At 33.7% G+C, this 21221-nt stretch overlaps 1 protein-coding gene and 1 non-coding gene across 2 annotated transcripts; both read left to right on the forward strand.

Annotated features, from left to right (window-relative positions):
- The first annotated feature begins 6120 nt into the window (after positions 1 to 6120).
- Positions 6121 to 6186, forward strand: Smp_tRNA_01823_Gln_TTG.1.1. The gene has a single exon. It is a non-coding gene (tRNA).
- Positions 6187 to 11212: 5026 nt separating this feature from the next.
- Positions 11213 to 19960, forward strand: Smp_144260 (putative alpha-mannoside beta-1,6-n-acetylglucosaminyltransferase; the record flags this gene model as incomplete). Its single annotated transcript, XM_018795099.1, has 5 exons — positions 11213 to 11263; positions 11857 to 12003; positions 13552 to 13698; positions 18820 to 18939; positions 19277 to 19960. The coding sequence occupies 5 exons, from the start codon at positions 11213 to 11215 to the stop codon at positions 19958 to 19960; spliced, it is 1149 nt and encodes a 382-aa protein (XP_018649445.1).
- Positions 19961 to 21221: the final 1261 nt, after the last annotated feature.

Here is a 21221-nt window from a genome sequence, read left to right on the forward strand (position 1 = left end):
TAATTCACAAGCATCAACTCTGAGATGCAGTTACATCCATCTGACGATTCCCAAATAGAACGAAACGCGCATCCTGGATTCCAATGCTAGCCATTATCCATCTTTGCTTAAAATGCTTTTGAATTAAGACTATATCGAGGCAATACGCACAGTATGCACATATGCCAATTACAGACTGACCAGTTTCAGTCCTAAACATCAATGGGAATATTCACACAGACAATACTAATGGAATTTAAACTTCACCCCATTGCACAAGCAAGTAGCTATCAAGACTCAGTGGCCGAGTTGATAACGCGATGGAGTTTGAAGCGAAAGTTACTGGGTTCGAGTATCAGAGTGAACATCAACTCTGAGATGCAGGTACATCCATCTGACGAGTCCCCTATGGAACGAAACGCGCGACATTACCACCGTTGGATGCCGACCGGCTCAGTGGTCTATCGGTTAAGTGCTCTGGCTCGAGACTGGTAGGCCCTGGGTTCGAATCTCGCGAGTGCGGGATCGTGGATGCACACTGCTGAGGAGTCCCATAATAAGACGAAACGGCCGTCCAGTGCTTCCAGGTTCTCGATGGTGGCCTAGTTTTAATTGACTCATGATTTCAACTCTGAAAATACTTATTCATTTTATCAAAATATTTATGCTAATGTATTACCGAATATTAGAAAATAAATTTCTATGCCTGAGAATAGATTTATCGAATAATTTGATTTAATAAATCCGACATTTATAAAAAATTTTTAAGGTATACACAAAATTTCTATTGATATCAGTGATAGATTATATGTAGAAAATGAAGTGTTATCAGTGCAAAGACCTTTGAGATTACATCTTTTCGTATGTATCTCATGAATTCGTATTACAATTTGTGTCAGAATCATAACGCTTACTACACTCAATATAAATATATTTCTTGAATAATACCGAATTGAACAATTAACCTATCGATTAATTGATAAAATGCTAATCATAAGTACTTTCTAAGTATAGGTATCAAGTTTGTTGTTTGCCAATATCATTTATAGATAACATTTCAAGACAAAGGTCAAAGGTCTTTTAAAGTAGCTGAGATATTAACAAACTAATTATTATCAGAAGAGGTTTTACGGATATCATGGTAATTTTAATAGGTGAGATCATGGGTCAATTGAAGGTAGACCACCATGGAAAAACCTGGAAGCACTAGACGGCCGCTTCGTTTTATTGTGGGACACGTCAGCAGTACACATCCATGATCCCGCTTCGCGAGATTAGAACCCAGGACCTATCGGTCCCGCGCGCGAACGCCTAACCTCTAGACGACTGAGCCAGCATTGCATTCAGTGAGTTACTATCTCACAACAGACCTGATTGAACTCCACTGGTCACTGCTTCTCACTAGAACTTCAGGAAATCCCTCTTGAAGCCAGTTACTAGTGAGCATATGTTGATTAATATTAGAGGGGGTTTGGTGGATATTATAGTCAGGTAATGACTAACGTCTACTATCTTTTTTTCGATCTTTTACATTTAATGATATCGAATTATTTGAATAAAGAGTAACTCTAAATCGGTAAAATAAGGCTTATTAAAGCAATATTTTATTTGCCTATTATTAGACAGTTTTTCCCTACGTTCATTATAAAAAAGCGGTTAGTGAACCAAAACTACAAATAAGGTTAGAAATAGTTTTTTTTACTTTACTTACGCCTGCTACCCCTCGTTCTGTTTCCAGGAGTAATGTGTTTTTTGGCCTTCCTCTTTTCCGCTTCTCTTCTGGATTCCAAGCTAGGGAATGCCTCGTCATGCAGTTTGGTGACTTCCTCAATGTATGTCCTATCCACTTCCAATGTCCCTTCCTAATTTCCTCTTCAGCTGGAAGCTAGTTTGTTCTCTCCCACAGTAGACTGTTGGTAATGGTATCCGGCCAGTGAATGTTGAGTATTTTGCGTAAACAACTGTTTGTAACTACTTTTACCTTCTTGACGATGGTTGTAGTAGTTCTCGAAGTTTCGGTTCCGTACAGAACTGACTATCTTGACGTTCGTGTTGAAGATGGTGACTTTGAAATTGGTTGAGTTCCATATGATGTTCAATTGTAGGAATGCGGTCCTTGCTTTACCAATCCTTGCCTTCACGTCGGCATCAGATCCTCCTTGTTCATCGATGATACCGCCTAAGAACGTGAAAGTTAACACCTCTTCCAGAGTTTCTCGATCAAGTGTGATTGGCTTGGTTGGTGATCTCTGTGTTATATTTGAGGATCTTGCTTTTTAATTTGTATATGTTGAGGCCTACTGATACAGAGGCTGCTGCCACACTAGTTGTCTTCACCTGTATTTGTTGATGTGTATGGGATAGAAGAGGTAGGTGATCTGTGAAGTGCATATCATCTAGTTGCATTCAACCTGTCCATTGTATTCTGTGCCTCCCGTCAGATGTAGGGGTCTTCATAATCCAGTCTATTGCCAGAAGAAAGAGAAAAGGTGGAGTAAGCAGACTTGTCCGACACCGGTTTACATTTGGAATGCATCTGTTAGCTGTCCTCCATCCACCACTTTGCACTGTAGTCCGTCGTATGAATTCCGTATGATAAGGCTGACGATTTTCTCAGCTACTCACACCATGGTGTCGAAGAAGGCTCCATAAGGCTCTCCTATCCACACTTTCAAACGCCTTCTCATAGTCAATGAGATTGGTATATAATGACGAGTTCCATTCAATTGATTGTTCAACGATGATCCGTAGTGTCGCAATTAGGTCTGTGCATGACCGTTCCTTACGGAATCCAGCTTGTTGATCTGGAAGTCTAGCGCCTACTGCGTGAGAATTAGTTATGAATGCCAATCCCATAAGCCATCAAATCGGTTTCAAATATCTTCAGATAATTCGCAAAATTTTCTCCAACTATAGTAAGCAGTGAGTAGCTGAAGCGGTTCATCCTTATGTACTCAGTATTACAGAAAATCAGATAATTACCCTAGACTTTTTATTTCGAAGAAAATCACATCTTACCTGATCGAAAAACCATAAACAACTCGCTTATTCACATATACATAGGAACACCCTTGACCTATATGATATGCTTGAATATTTGTATGTACTGTACGATTAGTTGTAAACATTAGTGGTAGATGAAAATAAAAGAGATAAAATGTTATATCAATAGGTAACGCTCTTGAAAGGAACAAATACCGTGAAATAAGGAATTAGTTGAACTATATCCAGAAAAAAATCGAACCATGATTTGCTCTCAGCACCAATAACAATGGTCATAGCTCCTTCATTAACATTTCACCTGAGCTTCAGCTATTTTTCACTTGTGCAATATTCTCAAACAGCCTTCCTAACTTTTACATAAGTTCGAAAACTCATAGTTGGATCTAGACAAGTAAATGCAGCATGACCTGATGACTTCACTTCAGAGGTTAGTAACAACAGTGATCTGACATTATCATTAGAACTGACCGACGTATTAAGGAGAGTCTTCTATTTTAAGCTAACCCCATTTGACATTCTGGATGGATGACTATCTCAGTCTAAAAGAGATCATTTTGTGCTAAATATAGAAGAATCCGTCTGTCTAATATAACAAATTATGAATAATAGTAACGCTCATAACAATTTGGTGCCTAAATATAACTCGAGATTAGTAAACCCGAGCAAACTAGGCAAATTGCAGACTTTACCTTAGATGGACTGACCGAATTTATACTTTTTAACGTGAATTTAAATACTGACTTCAAACTGTATCCAAATATGTCTACGGAGAAATCCTGAGATGATGTTTATCATTGAATGGTGTACCAAAAAGTAGGTAACCATCTAAAGTTTTTATAGCCAGACACTGTGACTCAAATATGAGATTGGACGAATCATGATTGCGATTGGTAGCTCTAAGCCTCGTTTGACAATCACTAGTACCCTAAGTAGAGTTATAATGTAAAATTAATGGGAAATAAATATTTACCTTCTCCATTTATCTTTATTCTAAAAGTTTAACCTTGAATTTTTGCTATGATTCAGATGACTGATTACTAAAAAACGAATAATTTATCACAAAAGTGACTCACAAATACAGAGTCGAGTTAAGTAGGGATAAGCTAACTGAACATCCTCGTACATATATACATCCATAAATGTCGACATATTGTACACAATAATGGTTATTCTGACTATAAAATTAATCCAGTATGCAGTATTGTGAATGTTTATTTCTGACATTCGATAATAACGGCGACTCGATGTCAGTTCAACTGATGGTTGCTTAACATCGGCTTTATTTTTTATTTACATAGTTGGCATTTTATTTTTGTAAAAAACAAGAGTTAGTTGACTTTTTCACCTTGTTTTTTTATGACAACTAACAGGCTTCTTTCATATTCAAATCATATACCATGTCTGATGAAAAGTAATGAGTACGATTTAATATACACAGATATTACAGGATTTAAACGATTAAGTCCCACACAAATCCGGTAAGTTCTTGAACTTTATTTTTATAGATTTTTATAATATTATGTTTTTATCATAATAACACTGTTTTCAAATACAGTTAAATCCTTATAAGCAAAGATAGATAGTGGCTAGCAGTGGAATCCAGGATGCGCGTTTCGTTCTATTTGGGAATCGTCAGATGGATGTAACTGCATCTCAAAGTTGATGCTTGTGAATTAAGGCTATATCGAGGCAATATGCACAGTATGAACATATGCTAATAAGAGACTGACCAGTTTCAGTCCTAACACATCGATGGGAAGATTCAAACAAACAATACTAAGTCAATTTAAACTTCACCCCATTGCACAAGCAAGTAGCTATCAAGACTCAGTGGCCGAGTTGAAGCGAAAGTTACTGGGTTCGAGTATCAGAGTGAACATAAACTCTGAGATGCAGGTACATCCATCTGACGAGTCCGCTATAGAACGAAACGCGTGTCCTGGATTCCACTGCTAGCCACTATCCATCTTTGCTTACCATGCTTGTGAATTAAGACTATATCGAGGCAATACGCACAGTATGCACGTATGCCAATTACAGACTGACCAGTTGCAATCCTTAACATCAATGGGAGGATTCAAACAAGCAATACTAAGTGTAGTTAAATCCTTTTAAATAAATTGCTGAGACAATGAAATACTTTCAAAACCATTGTTCTGTGTAACAAATTTTCTACATCTTAGAATCATGAAATAATTTATTAGACAAACAATAGAAACGTCATTATACAACAAAACACTGAAGAAGCATTCTTTTTATTACTTTTTCTCATAATTAAGTACGCCATTATGCAAATTTCGTATATTGGATACATTTGGAACAGAAGCTCAATATAATCGGAAAGAAGAAACGTGGGGTGGATTGCATCTAAATTTACAACAATTTTATACATTTTTTCGTAAGTTATCCGCCGTTTCTTACGTTTTTTTCTGTCACGTTAATATTTAAATGCTAATTTTGAGTTTAATTTCATAATGTGGTGTGGTCTACTTATATCCATATAAGTAGTATATGGTGTTGGTCAGACATAGAATGTATTTTGGCAGAAGACCGATGAGGAAAGAACTGAAACGAAGCGCAATCGGTATGAAAATGCACGAACAATGGAATTAGAGAAGAAACAGTGAAGATCGAGACTATTAGTTGTTAATTTGCAAATTGACTGTCCATTGTATGGTTTTCAGAATTTACTAAGATAGTCTGTAATTTCTGCTTATATACATCCGATTGTCCCCAACCAGTGTTCTGTTCACTACAATAATTGTTGAGATTGTGAAGCAGTATGAGTTAGACAATCATTGATGACCAGGAAGCACTAGACGGTTACTTTGTCCTAACACGGGTGTTCTTAGCAGTGCTCATCGAATACTCTTTAGGAGATAGAATCCAGGGCTTTCAAGTCTTGGAGTGGGAGCTTAGTCTTTAGATCACTGATCCGGTATCCATTCGTTTACAATTTTAATTTAATTCACTTTTTGATTTGAGTAACAATCAGAGATCTCAGGAAACCTCCACACTTATAGTTTAATAATGTTTTATCGAAAATGCTTTAAGCCCCAGAATAACGTTAAACTAATTTATGGATAAATTCATTCAGTAAACTTCACCCCATCGCACAAGCAAGTAGCTATCAGAACTCAGTGGCTGAGTGGATAACGCAATGGCGTTTGAAGCGAGGGTACTGGGTTCGAGTCCCAGAGTGAACATCAACTCTGAGATGCAGGTACATCCAGCCGACGAGTCCCAAATAGGACGAAACGCGTGTCCTGGATTCCACTTCTAGCCACTATCCATCTCTGCTTACCATAATTTATGGATAGGTGGTGTAGTTGAATTCCATTATATTAATATGGTCATGTGTTTGTTAATAAAGATGTCGAATGAATTACACCTCGCTCCTTTTTGCCATAGTGATTTACTACAGGTATGTATCTTCATTTTATTTGAGACAGCTTCAGGCTTATTGTCGAATATTGTTCTCTATGACATGTACTTTCCCTACCACTGTAGATTAGCCTTTTCTGTTTGGTTCATACCGTTTTCAGGATTTACTAAAACAGACCAATTATAATTGATATCACCGAGTAACGGACCCTGTTTCACTTTTATGGTTTTCCTGTCATATAAATATATACTCAGATCATATTAAGTTCAGATCTCAATTGTAGATGCTACGTTGGCCTATCGTGTAATAGTGGAAGTGAAACAGAATACAGATTTTTTCTTAGGATTTTTGATACCGAAATAATCGTTTTGCAAGTAACTAATGCCACAAAAAACAAACATGATTGACATTAACCAGATATTTCTTGATCTCAGTGAACACAATCCTAGATGAACAAGAGCGTCGATACTAATAAGAATGATAGTTTTTATTTTTTAAGAGTTAATATCCTTGTACAACTAAGCTTGTCAATTGTTAGGAAACTTCGAAAATACCTCCTTACAAGCACTGTTATTTAGTTATCTCAAAGTAGTCAATATAGAGAAGCAGCATTGTACTGGATTATTATCAAGAGCATGATTATGATTGATAATTCAAAACGTCAGTTCATCTGTTAAAAGGGAAGTCGAAATCGTGAAAAAAATAAAGAAAAGTTTCAATATTTAAAACATTCTATACTGTTATTATTCTATGATAGCATCGTTAGGTCAATTAACTTCTTGGCTTCATTTAAAATACTGATATTTAATTAGTATTATATGTTCAACAAAAGCTTTATTAACCGAAAATATCAGTACATTGATAATAAATGTGTTTTGTATAGTTAGGGTTTTCTATTTTGTTATACAATATATACTTTACTTCCCTGTTATGAAGTTTAACAGTGCAATGAACTAACGAATTTATCCAGATTCCTATTGTAACGTCTGAATGTGAGAAACGTTTTAAAAAATTAGATTCTCTACTACTCACAACTAAATGCACAAGACTGTTTTAAACTGAAATAAATCTACTACTACTACATCACTGAACAACTGATGTAATTGTATTCATTAAAAACTAATTGCATATTCTGTTACATTTGAGCTCGATTTAGTAACATTTTATTTATCTTCACTTTTCTGAGTGCCCTTCATATTTCCAGTACAATTTATGGTTTAAATATTAATGTAAATAAATAAATAAATAAATTTTATTTCATTCTTAACAAATAATTTAATGAATGAAATCAATAAAGCAAATAATTAGTGAAATACCTATCTAAAGATAAGATTAAAGAGATTTGATGTTGTTGGAACGTTGGTAATCTATTTTCAAGGAAGCTTGGACCAGATTGCCAGGCGAAACGTTGATAATCTATAGTTGAATGTTTCATCATCGATTAGTAATGACTTTACAGCAGTGAGATTATGAACTCGTCAAATCAGATGAATAGAGCGAGAGAAACACACTGGAAATCAATTATTGAAGCCTATAAAATACTAAACACTTAAGGGAAAATAAAATATTTTGTTTTAAAATTAATGGAAGGGGTTTTTGTGGAGATTTAGTATTTTCATAGTTGAAAGCGTGGATAGGTTGGAGTTAGATATAAACACCATCGGGTGCCGGCTCAGTGGTCTATCGGTTAAGTGCTCTGGCGCGAGACTGGTACGTCCTGGGTTCGAATCTCGCGAGGCGAGGTCGTGGATGCGCACTTCTGAGGAGTCTCGCAATAGGACGAAACGGCCGTACAATGCTTCCAGGTTTTCCCTGGTGTTCTAGCTTCAATTGACTCACGCTTTTAATTAAAATTAATAGTCTTTTATTTTTCAAACTTGGATCATTCAAAATGATGGTCATCATATATTGTTATTATCCGGTTTGATGACTATACAGTTCAGTGTGGACGTACTCAAGTCATACCAGATAGTGAAAAATATGAAACAACTCTTTTCTCTTTTTTATTCCAGACTATAATTCATAAAAATTAATGGTAAATATGATTGTAAGAGTTTAGTGATAACATTTCTTCACTTAACTAGCTTCATCCTATATGTCAAAGCAACATCTTTTATGCATATAATGTATATTGTTGTTGTAATCTTATTGTAACAGATTGTTTTTTTTAATTTTCAGCTCATTCACCGGATAATACATTTCTCGGTTTTGTTACGGAAATCTTCCCCTTTAAATCTAAATCTAATCAATCATTGTCTAGGCCTATGGCTCTTGTCTATGGAAAAGAGTCATATATGTGGAAAGGAAGTTTTCAATTTAACAATCGTAGTTAATTTGTACGGTTGGTTAGATAATAAAATTCTCATAGTGCATTGTAAATTTTTTTTCTTTTTAAGGATAATTTAAGTTCATTTGCTTTCGAATAGTCAGTAGCACAGTGAAATTTATTCATATTTATCAATATTTTTTGAAACCAGTCAAAGGAAATAAAGTGATATTAATTTCGGGACTTAGAAGGAAATAAACCTATTGTACTGTAATCAATTGTAATCTATTTCCTTTAGGGTACACAATCAAAATATGAATAAATGTTTCATTTAAGAAAGTAACAAATAATTACGTCTTCACTTTCCCATTTATCAAAACTTTTAACGGATGACTATATTTGGTTATTTTTATCTGAAATCTCATGACAATAACTTGCAGATTAATGAATTACAGCATAAAAGTTTTTATCACAGTTAGACATAATAAGTGATTCACATTGTGGACATTTTGATTACGTTGACTAAACTATACAATTATTGGATTGCGAAGTCCTGAACAAAATATTCGTGATTGTAACCTATAAATAATTAATTCAGGGCATAGCTGTTTTCTGCTATTCAGTTCGAATGAATGATGTACATTTTTAACTTTTTGGTAGTTCATAATACTAAAAGTACAATATTTTCATAAACTTATCTTCATGTCATTTGCAGGTTGTTGGTAATAAACTATCAGTTTGCTGATATATTTCTTAAGTAAACTTTTCTCTTCAACTGTTGTTTCAAAATACTGTGGTAAAACTCAATTAGTATTGTTTGTTTGAATCTTCCCACTGTTGGTTAGAACTGCAACTGGTCAGTCTAATTGGCATATGTGCGTACTGTGCGTATTGCCTCGATATAGCCTAAATTCACAAGCATTGTAAGCAAAGATGGATAGTGGCTAGCAGTGGAATCCAGGATGCGCGTTTCGTTCTATTTGGGAATCGTCAGATGGATGTAACTGCATCTCAGAGTTGATACTTGTGAATTAAGGCTATATCGAGGCAATACGCACAGTATGCACATATACCAATTACAGACTGACCAGTTTCAGTCCTAAACATCAATGGGAATATTCACACAGACAATACTAATGGAATTTAAACTTCACCCCATTGCACAAGCAAGTGACTATCAAGACTCAGTAGCTGAGTGGATAACGCGATGGAGTTTGAAGCGAAAGTTACTGGGTTCGAGTCTCAGAGTGAACATTAACTTTGAGATGCAAGTGCATCTAGCTGACGAGTCCCAAATAGGACGAAACGTGTGTCCTGGATTCCACTTCTAGCCACTATCCATCCTTGCTTACTGTGGTAAAATGTTTCAATTCATTAAACTTTCAAATACTTAACGAGTTCTTCCTTTGCAAAAAATCAAGCTTCAGAAAACGATACTTTGTTAATATCTTTAGCTTCATTGTTTAAGATACATTTGACTCTTGGATTACACTTTTAAAATGATATGATAGTCATGCAAAAAGGGGTAGTAGATGGTAGACAAGAAACCTATAATCTCTCGGCCTGATGAAAACACTATCATGTATTCCCTGACACTTCCTTGATGTAATACTTATAAAAGACGACAATTATTTCTGTAACAAAAAAGAGCAGTAACTATTTGGACATCTTCACCTGGTTGTTGGTTGTTTACACATTAAACAGCCAATTAAGTTGAGATTACTTACATATTAGAATTCGCTTTCAAAAACAGCCCTATCAGGGTCTATTTAGAAATATTTATTTTTCTGTCTACGTAAGTAGTTTTGTATATATTTGGTAAAAATTGAAAGGTAATTCTTACTATAACCTAAAATCACCTAGTGAACTATCGCAAACTAGAAGTCATTAGAACATTGATTTTCTTCCAGTATGATATGCCCTTGACTTATAATAAAAGCAACTTAATTCAACTTTCATAACAAGCATGATACCTGTGAATCACTGAGTCAAAACTCCATGATCAATATTTTTAGCATCAGACAGTTTGTTATATTATATGATCCCCACTCCGATGTCATTAATCCTCAAATGCTTCACACATGACTTGTTTGTCTCCAAAGGTCACGTCTAATGAAGTGCTGCAAAATATTAGGCTGTATAAAATCTTCAGAGAACTAGGTGAATCCATTTTTGAATGTTTATTTCATCTCAGTACATTATTCATAAGTTAATTTCATCCCTTTGGGTCCTTGAGAATGAAATAAAAGTAACAGAATAGTAAATTATATTTCGAGTAATACATTGGCTTCATTTTATGTTTGTAGAATCTTTGACCTCAAAGTAATAAGAAATAATTATCAGTATTTAAGTCAATATTACTTAATATAGGGCTCTTAGTCAGTCAAATTACTCCTTGTTTCTTCATCATAACATCGGTCCATTAGATACATTGTATGACTCAACAATTGAGCTTAATTATCAGTTACATTATTTCCTATTGTAATTAGTTGTTTATTTGAGGGCGAATGAAAATAACGTAGTCTTATTTCTTGTGATGGTGAAGTAATGGTAGTTCCTCATGCATTTCAAATCAATAGATGCTTATGAATGTTTTAAGTTCCATCAAAGAAGAAGCAAATACATCTACTGTAAGAAGAGGTAAACAGAAATGCTTGATGGAAAACATATTTCTCAGGAGATGCTTAATGGCAATGTTCCGAATAAACGACTACGTATTCAATGTCACAGCAGTCTTTTCATTCAATCCATCACCAAGTAGAATACAAACTATCAAAACTAATAAATATATCATTTTACCTTATATAAAAACATGAGGAAATACAACCAAATCTGCTAGGTCAGTAGTATTAAGTGTCATTCAAAGCCCAACAGTGTCTGATCAATTAAAACTTTGCAAACTAAAGAATCCAATTACAAAAGAACAAGAGCCAAATATAATCTTCAAAATAAACAGTTACAAAAGTGAGAAATGCCAAACTGTTTGAATTCACTGGTCCTTTTCTTTATCCTCGTATACACCAATTAGCGGCCAAACATCGTGACATATTACGTATTAGATCAATGCAAATGGACATTACCGCTTAATGGAGATGAAATATACATATATTTCATAATCGTTGATTTAAGTGAAAAGACGTGGTTTGACTGTCTGTAATTTATTTATATTTAATATGTATTTCCCGTCTCTTCAAATTGACGTGAAAATCTTTTTCTTTTTTAGGATAAAACAAATTATTTGCGAATTTTGTCGGATTACTTTGAAATACATGGGAATGTGTTGGATAAAGTTGAGAACTTACCAAAATTTGTACATATACATCAAATACAATATGGTCAACCATATTTAGAGTTAATGTCAAAAGCTCAAGTAAGCTGCTTATGTAGATTTTCGTTGATTTTGAATTGTCTTGTTAAAAATAAGAGAATAATTTCTTTCAATGTATTATCATTGAACTGATTCAGAACCCAATTGATAATCTGACACAGTTTATATGTTTGTTTAAAACTTACTTACGCCTGTTACCCCTCGTGGAGGAGCATAGGCCGCAGTTTGTTTAAAAGTATTAAACAATAAATAATGTTCAAAAAGAATAACGATAGATTTGAAAGTACATAGCTGACGAACTTGCACTTCATCATAAATAGTCATTAGCATTGTTTATTTCTTAAGTGATCAGTCAAATATTAGCAGTGAACACTGTATTTGACCCATATAAATTCTTTCTCATAGGGATTCAACTGATAAACAGAGTGAAGATAACTTTAATGACAGTACTTCGTCACTGGAGAATTAAGACAAGCGACAATTGATTTTAGTTATACTCACAAGGTTCAATCCTTCTCTAAGTTCTCCAATTATCCATTCACATTGTCACCTATCATTTTTTCGAATGTGAATACTATTTATTAACGTTACCGAAATAGTGATAATGGATCCAATGAATTAGTAAACCGTCTTACCCATGTAACAAAAGGTTTTGAATGAAAGGTAAAGTTTACTCTGTTCTTTATTCCCATAATACTGACCTTCAAGTTCAACGATCTGGAAATACGTGTTAACTACTTTATTTGGAGGCAGACGTTTCACAAATCTAATATTTTGATATCTTATTTCTTAGTCCAGTTGGAATCCGTCTTACAGTTAAAATATCCATGAAGGTCAGACTTATTCATCTATTAACTAACTGAGGATGCTAAAACTACAGAAATAAGCAGAATGGTTGTCATCGTTGACTACTGCAACCTATATAATTATTAATGATATAAAACGTGTGATTTTCTAACAATTATCTTGATAACTGATTTGTTAGTAAGTAAGTAATCTATGAGTTTGCCTCACATTATGTTCGCGTGGTCATTAATTTAAATTTCGATAGTCAACTCTTGATCAAGTTTCGATCAAGGTGTTGTCCTCTTTATCACAGCCTAAAATTTATGATGGATGAAAATAGTCGACGTTGATGTGATTGTGTCGTATTCTTCGCTAAGTTTGTGTCAAATTGTACTCCTGGATAAGACATCAATCATTCATATTTGGTAGTTTGTATGTATAAAATGTCATGTTTTCAGTTGTATCTTCCTAGTTTATTTCCTTTAGTTATCTATTCACTATAAAGAGTGAACTAAAATTATGTGAAACATTATTATCTGACAGCTTAATGTGACTGATTTCATATGGAACAAACTGTACTTTTATGATGTCATAATGATACATTTTCATATGATATTTTTAGTGAGTGGAGATCTATTTAGGTGAAATCAACTCAGGTGTAGAGTTAAGTTGTAACTTTGAAGTTGTTGAGAGATGAGTTTTAATTGGTTATTTGTAATGGAATTTTATATTTATTTTTGTTTCTATTATAACATAAACCACTGTAATGTCAACTAATAGAATATTTTCTAAAATATATTGTAGATTATGATTGGATTGGGATTTCCTTACGAAGGTCCTGCACCTTTAGAAGCAATCGCTAATGGTCTTATTTTTCTTAATCCTCGTTTTAATCCGCCTCACAGCAGAAGCAGTCATACATTTTTTGCTGATAAGCCCACTTCGCGAGGTGTAGGTTTAATTTTTTTTTAAATAGTATTTTTACAATATGCTAGCAAAAATTTTATCTATATCACGTTACGGACAATTAACTAAATTATTGTCTTATCTTTCCATGAAAAGTTACAGCTTGTATACATCAGTTGTATTGTTTCCAGAACCACTTTGTTTATTCATATTGTAAACATGTAACCCTGTTTGTTCATAAGAGTGGGAGAAAATATTATCCGGACGACAGCAATAATAAATTATGATGAAATAAATATGAAGAATATACTTTCAGAAGCACAGGATTATCTTTACTAGGAAGGTGTATCTGAAATCAAATATAATAGAGACAGGTTAGGCTTCATCTTCTTCTTGGCTCGCTGATTTTCAATACGATATACCACATCAGTAAGGAAAAATTTTACTTCAAAGGTTTATTGATATTTTTTTAATTTCGTGATTAACATCGTTAGATATTTAACCAGGATGAGTTCGTGATGCAGTAGTCAGTAGTGTCGTTTGTGTTCAATAGTCAGACACTAGTCTTGTCCATTTACCCAATTATTGCAGTATTTTGGTTTCGCTGTTCACTCGTAATAATCTGTATTCTTCCTTTCCTCACTGACTATCCTTGTGTTAGCAATTCATGACAATGTTGCTTCCGATGGTCACTTTATCTTTATTCGGAGAGACTTTAGTTTTGCTAAATGCGAATATGACTTATCATGCCGTTTTATGCTGTTTTCTGATTTAAAGTACATGTAGCTGTGTAAGTGCTGATGATGACGCCACAGATGAGACAGATCTGAAGGTAATGAGAGCCAAAACAAATAATGTCAATCTCGTTCAATGTCTCATCACTCATTTGTTTTCAACAATTCGGGAATATGACGTCTCAGCAAGCTCATTTCGACTTCTTTATTAGTCCCTCTAAACTGTAGATATCGAATAACTCGTTGTTTCAAACCTTTACTATATCCCAGTGATTGTTCATATGCAGTGGCGATATGGAGTGAGTACATTTTAGGTTCAGTAATGTGTTTGGACGGCTATGATATTTATGCTTATCATGATCACAAAACTGACGTTCCAGTGTTACTACGGAGATAAAAGTAGAGAATAGTTTGTATGTTTAACTACTGACCAGACCCTAATCGAAGCACGCTTAAATAATTCACTGGAACACTCTTCAAACTTCACGAAATGCTGTATTCGAATACATGCTAAACCAAACGACGTGTAATACAAATGAAAATGGGTGAACAAATTGAAATGGAGTACGTTAAGATTCACAAGTATTATACAATACGTACTCATAATCGAATTGTCTCGACGTGATACATGAATGGTAAGTTGACTGTGTAACTAGAGGTGATTTCCAAATGCATGATCACTGATTATCCCAGTCTTCAAATTATACAGTTCGCTAAAAATCTCCGAATATTTCATCAATATAACATAAATATCTAATTCACTAATGGTGTCAATCAGATGTTTATTCGAGCTTTGATTAAGATGATTCAAGAAACTCGTTCACTTGTGTAGGAATTTAGTTAAAATTACGAATTAATGCTTCAAAATGATCTTTCTACAGTGAATTAACTTTATACTATTCACGTTCGCTATTCAAAACAACGACGCTTGCCAGAAAACAATCAATTTTCTTTCTAACAGATTTCAGGAATCTGTTAATAGTATAATATATCGAGGTGTAGTGGTCAAATCATTGATTCAGAGTCTTATTTGTATGATCAACTGTACAACCATGAAACGCTTATTTATTTAATTCTCATTCTGTTTGCATAACAAAAGATAAAATATCATTGGTAAAAGCCATCACTTTAACGGCGATTCAAACTGACGTTCACATATCAAAGAACTAGACAAGCATATGACAATTTCGAATAAATGTATTTTCTATTGCTATGGAATTAAAGTAATGAATTAATAAAGTTAAAATTCAGTAACCAATAAATAGAGAAAAGCTTTGTTGTAGCAAAAACTGATAATATACATGATATATATATAATATGGACAATTTATTTGGAAAGTGTTTAAATTCAAGCTTGTACAAAATAAGTCTTGAAATATATTTTAATCATTTTAACTACCCTCCCTAACAGTCAAATTAAGTCACTTCTGTGAAAGATAATACTCGTGATTAAGAGGCTTTTGACTTTCACCAGTTGATACATACATAACACAATAGAGTTCCATGTTATCATTAGTTATCTAAGTAGCTTTGATACAATGTTGAACAATCGACTGAACTAATGTAAATTTAATCCTTGTTATCTAAGACAGAACTAAAATATCTATCTAGAGAGTTTGATAATTTAGTCGACGAATAAACGATTGTTAGTTTCATAAAATAAGCAGATTGTGTTAACTAAACTAATGCTGCCAACATGAAGCTAACATCAAAGATATTAATAAGTAGGAATGGGTGGTGGCTTCTAAAATAATTCAGAATGTGTGTTTCATCCTATTCGGGACTTGTCAGTTGGGTCCACCTGGATTCCAGAGTTGATGTTCATTTCAGAATTCGAATTGAATACCTTTTACTTTAAACGCCAGGACGCTATTCACTTACACACTGAATCCAGATATGCACTGACTTGTTCTATGGGATTAATTTCAGTTCATTTGTATCGGTCGTTTAAATCTTTCCATCAATCTTCAAGACTGGAATTTATCAATTTATCACTACTAACTACTGTCTATCTCTGCTTAAAAATGCTCTAGATTTGGTGGTTATATTGAGACAATCCACATAGGATGAACACATGCTATGAGAGATTCATCAATGTTAAATCGAAATATCGATAGCATTATTAATTCACTCGATTTCCTTGATTCAATTATGAATATCAATGTAGACGGCAAAATTTTATCTCACTGCATGTTGCTTCGCTCTTTACAAATGTTCCACTCACAGAAATGATAAGTCTCTTATGACTGTATTGAAAACAACACATTCGAAACTTATATCACAAAGCATCATCTAAAAAACCCACTTCTTTCATGTACTCTGAATGCACAATTCATATTGTTTTAAATAAAAATCATTTCTACACAGTCTAAAGAATTAGATCAAAGTAAGGTCATATTAAAAATGTATGCACTACCTTGACATTGGTAGTTCACTAATTCAAACCCGAAATCTCAGCTGAACCTCTCATCCTTCCATGTCCCTAATGGTCATTTCCAGTATGTTTCGATCATTATTTTGTACTTTCTAGATTGTGACAATTGATTGATAATTTGCAAATTAACTGCTTACTGTATGGTTATCAGATTTTAGTGAGATAGTCAATTGTCTCCATCCGTATTTTCTTCAATACATTTCTATTTATTGCAACTGTCGATTGTATCATATTTGAATACAATATCGTAGATTCTATTTGTTGAACAAATGGAAAACAATTTTGCTTTATGATAATCATTAATAACCAAAATGCCAAATTTTCTTCCACATTAAGTATAATAAACTTGTAGTGCTATATTAAGTCCATATAGCTTATTCTAGTTTTCGAACAGGACAATCTATTCATTCTTCTTGAGTCACATTTTGACCATGTCACTTATTAGCTTATCAACCTTGTCTGTTTTTATGTAAGCGTATGCGTGTGCACTTTTTATCCTATTCATCACATGTCTGTAAACTATTTTAGTCTGACTATAAATATCGATTAATGCTTAATCAAATTGAGTTGGTTTACATGCCTTCTCCACCGCGCACAATTTGGCTTCTCTCTTTTCTCTTCTCTTCTTTCACTTCGTCCCTCTGATTGTTTGTACAGATCAATGAGTGTACAAAACATATGTATTCAAAACTTCACTCTCGTATTTGACTTATTTAATTCCATTATTCACAAAGGCGATTCAATTGGATGATTAATATATATTAGGATTGGCGTCATGTATATTTCGATAGTGATCAACATACGGCTTAGTTGGAATCAGACTCAGGGCCACAAAACTGTTGAGCGCGTTGTCAACATCCTCCAATCTAGTTGGCGTTCAGTTATCGGGCAGTTAAAAAGTAAATGTCTGTTCTGAATTGGCATATATTCGATTTCTTTATCATAGAATAAATATTCTCTATACACTTTCTTCAAAGCTCATTGTTCATTCAAATATTTGACTTATCTAAGTATTAATAACGTCTATTTGGGAAGGTTAAATTAATCATTTGAATTTATAAAATTTATTCTCTCAGGTTATCCTGATATTGGTTTGTAATTACAATATTATTTGTTTATATATATTTATTAAATTCATTAGCATGGTAATGTAGCTGTAAATAAATCCCCAAAATCAATAGCTCTGTAAGTGTTCGACATTGGATGTTGACCACATTAGTTTTAATGAACTTATTTAGCTGAAGGCGCTCGGTCATGCATCCACACCAGATCACGTTTTAGAACGGCGTGCGCAACATCTCCTACGATCATTATCCAGATTAGATCAATCACTTCTTGATATATTGATAACCCATTAAAAATATATATCTTCCAACCTCCTCTCTCCTGACTTTTGATTTTACTGGATGGGCGCAATTCGATTAAGGAAGGTGTTATTGGTAAAGTGTTGTCAAACTACAATACACATGGTATCTTCAGTAACATTTTCAATAACGATCATCATTAATTCAATTGTAGCAACTTTAAACTACACGTGCATACAACGATGTGAAAGTGTTTTTTCTTTTCCGTTTTTTTTGCAATTTAATTTTTATTTAAGATTTATTATAAACTTTTAAAGTTTCTATTTAATTCTTCAATAATAAATCATTTTACAACATTCCTGTCACTTAGTATTTTTTGTTTGAATCTTCCCATCGATGTGTTAGGACAGCAACTGGTCAGTCTGTAATTGGCATATGTGCATACTGTGAGTATTGCCTCGATATAGCCTTAATTCACAAGCACCAAGTCCCAGAGTGAAAATCAACTCTGAGATGCAGGCGCATCCGTCTTACGAGTCCCAAATAGGACGAAACGCGCGTTCTGGATTCTACTGCTAGCCACTATCCATCTTTGCTTACAATTCATGTCAGTCTACTTTGAAAAGTGATAAATTTAACCAAATATCATTGAATATTTACTACTCTTTTGTATTATTTTCCTTTTATCTCTTCAGCTTACTAGTCAACATCCGTATATTGAAAATCATATCAGTGAACCATATTCTTATTTGATTGATATGGGTAATGAAACACAAATACGCGAAACTGCTAAACGTATTCTGACAACAATTAAAGTACGATTTCACTATTGTTCTTGAATTTTTATATATTTGCTATTAATATTACTCTAGAAAGTGATTTATTAGTAACTCTAAGTAATCAAACAGTTATGAGGGATTTCCAATTGTTAAAAATTAAATAGCCATAGTTATGTGATATAATAGTAGTAAAACACTAATAGAAAAAACAACTAAAGAAACACTTGAACACAGATGAGATTGTAACATTTGAGATTAGGTAATCATAAAATACTAAACCTTTCAGTTAAGAGACATTGCATCAGTATATTTGAACAACTGAACTATTCATTCCCTCTGAATATTTAACTACCAACTGTTTATTGATTTTCAGAGTGGAAGTTATCGTCCACACGAATTTACTCCATGGGGTTTAATTGAACGTCTAAATGCTTATTTGACACGCCAAAATATCTGCGCCACACCCTTTTACAAAAACTTGATCCAGTCTCCAATGCTGATAGCAAAAGCTGACGCGCCTTCTACATTTAACAACCTAGATGTCCCTGGCACTTCTGTTTCATGGCCTCCAGAATCAAGTTTAAAGATAGTTTTGGGGTCTCGTGGTAAATCTTGTGCAGATGTGTGTATGAATCTGGGAACTTCAGAACATACATTATTACTGCCTTCCAATATTTCTGCTTACTCTATTCGTAACAACACGCAACATCAACAAATACAGAATGGTTACATTTATTATCGTTCTATTCACTCTACGCCTTCGCCAAACTTGTCTTATCTTTATACGTTTCGCTGTTCTCCAGAACACTTTCCAAGTGTTAATCATCGACTGAACCTTCAGTATTTGGGTGTTTCTTGTCCTAATATTACCTACAAAACTAGTTCAATGGCACCTTATTGGGACAATGCAACAAGATCATGTGTATTTCAAGCTAATCATGAATGGTTTGACTGTACTGCCTCAGGAACCTCTAATGGGTCTGATGTATTTTCTCGTTTTTGTCCTTGTCGTGATGCTCTTCCTAACCAGATTTCTTTATGTTCTAACTGTTTATGAAAACATTAAACATACATTTGTCCAAAAGACTAACATTTTATTTGGTTTTACCAACTGTTATATTTATATTTCTGTAATAATTTTTAAATACATTTATTGCAATATTTAAACATTCCTGATGTTATATTGTCAATGAGAAACTATTATCTTATTTTTTTAATGAAATCACACCTTTATAGTACTGAGATAGAAGTAGATTTTGTAAAACGGAATAAACCTTTATTGTGACATGTATATTCAGTGATGTTTTGTAAAAACAAAATAAAGGTCACATATCTTCCCTATTTGTCACACTTTATACGTAACTACATTGATACTCAATATCTATTGTTTCCTTGTATCAATGGTAAAGAAACAAATAGTTGTTTGGTTATATATAATGTACACTACACTACCGTGATTCTTAAAGTGTAAACTCAAACCAAGCCATCCATTCTTCTGCTTCATTGGCCACAGCCTTTGATTGAAGATTATAATAGTATGATAACATCCTTTCTGGCCTTTCCACACTATGTTGGAGCTTCAGCCCGGTTCATTACTAAAGAATACTACCAGATTTAAACTTCTTCATTTTGCTGTTAGTGCCATCACGTGCAGAGGAGCCTTTGTTATTCAATTGAACTTATTTGTGGTTGTTATCTCAGAGAGCAGCTTACAAGTAACATTCATTTCATAACAACTGTTACCGTTTTGTTGCTCAATATACCTTTTTTATATTTCAACTGTGATTTGTTACCTTTTGCGCTACTCATAAACATACGCTTAGGTTTGTAGTGTTATTACTTTTTGGTATACTATTGATAACTTTGCGTATTGTTATATCTTGAGTAGGCTCTTTTGCTGGGATCCACCACAACTTTACGAAACACAACTACAATGACTAATGAAGTCAGATATTAGAAACCAGCAGAATTGTACAGTTTGTGTGCTTATTACTAAAATACTAAAGTAATAATGAAATATTTGACATATAAAAATAGAACAGATATTCACCTCATGAGACATATGTTAACTGCCATTCCATATACTTAAAAGCAAATGCAGAAAAATACTCAAGCCTATAAAATCTTCGTAGGCTTAAGATACTTGAGATTTAGGGTTATCTACAGAATTCGTGTTGGAGAGTTTTTAGTGGACTAAACAGTAGTAGGTAAAAAAAAAATATAACAAGCAGAAAAACTGTGGTACACATGACAAGAGTTCAGAAGTAACAGTGGAATAAACGACAAACATTGATACAAATGTTACTTGTGGTCACTGT

The sequence above is a fragment of the Schistosoma mansoni genome, chromosome 1 (genome assembly GCF_000237925.1).
Source record: "Schistosoma mansoni strain Puerto Rico chromosome 1, complete genome".
Classification (NCBI taxonomy): domain Eukaryota; kingdom Metazoa; phylum Platyhelminthes; class Trematoda; order Strigeidida; family Schistosomatidae; genus Schistosoma; species Schistosoma mansoni.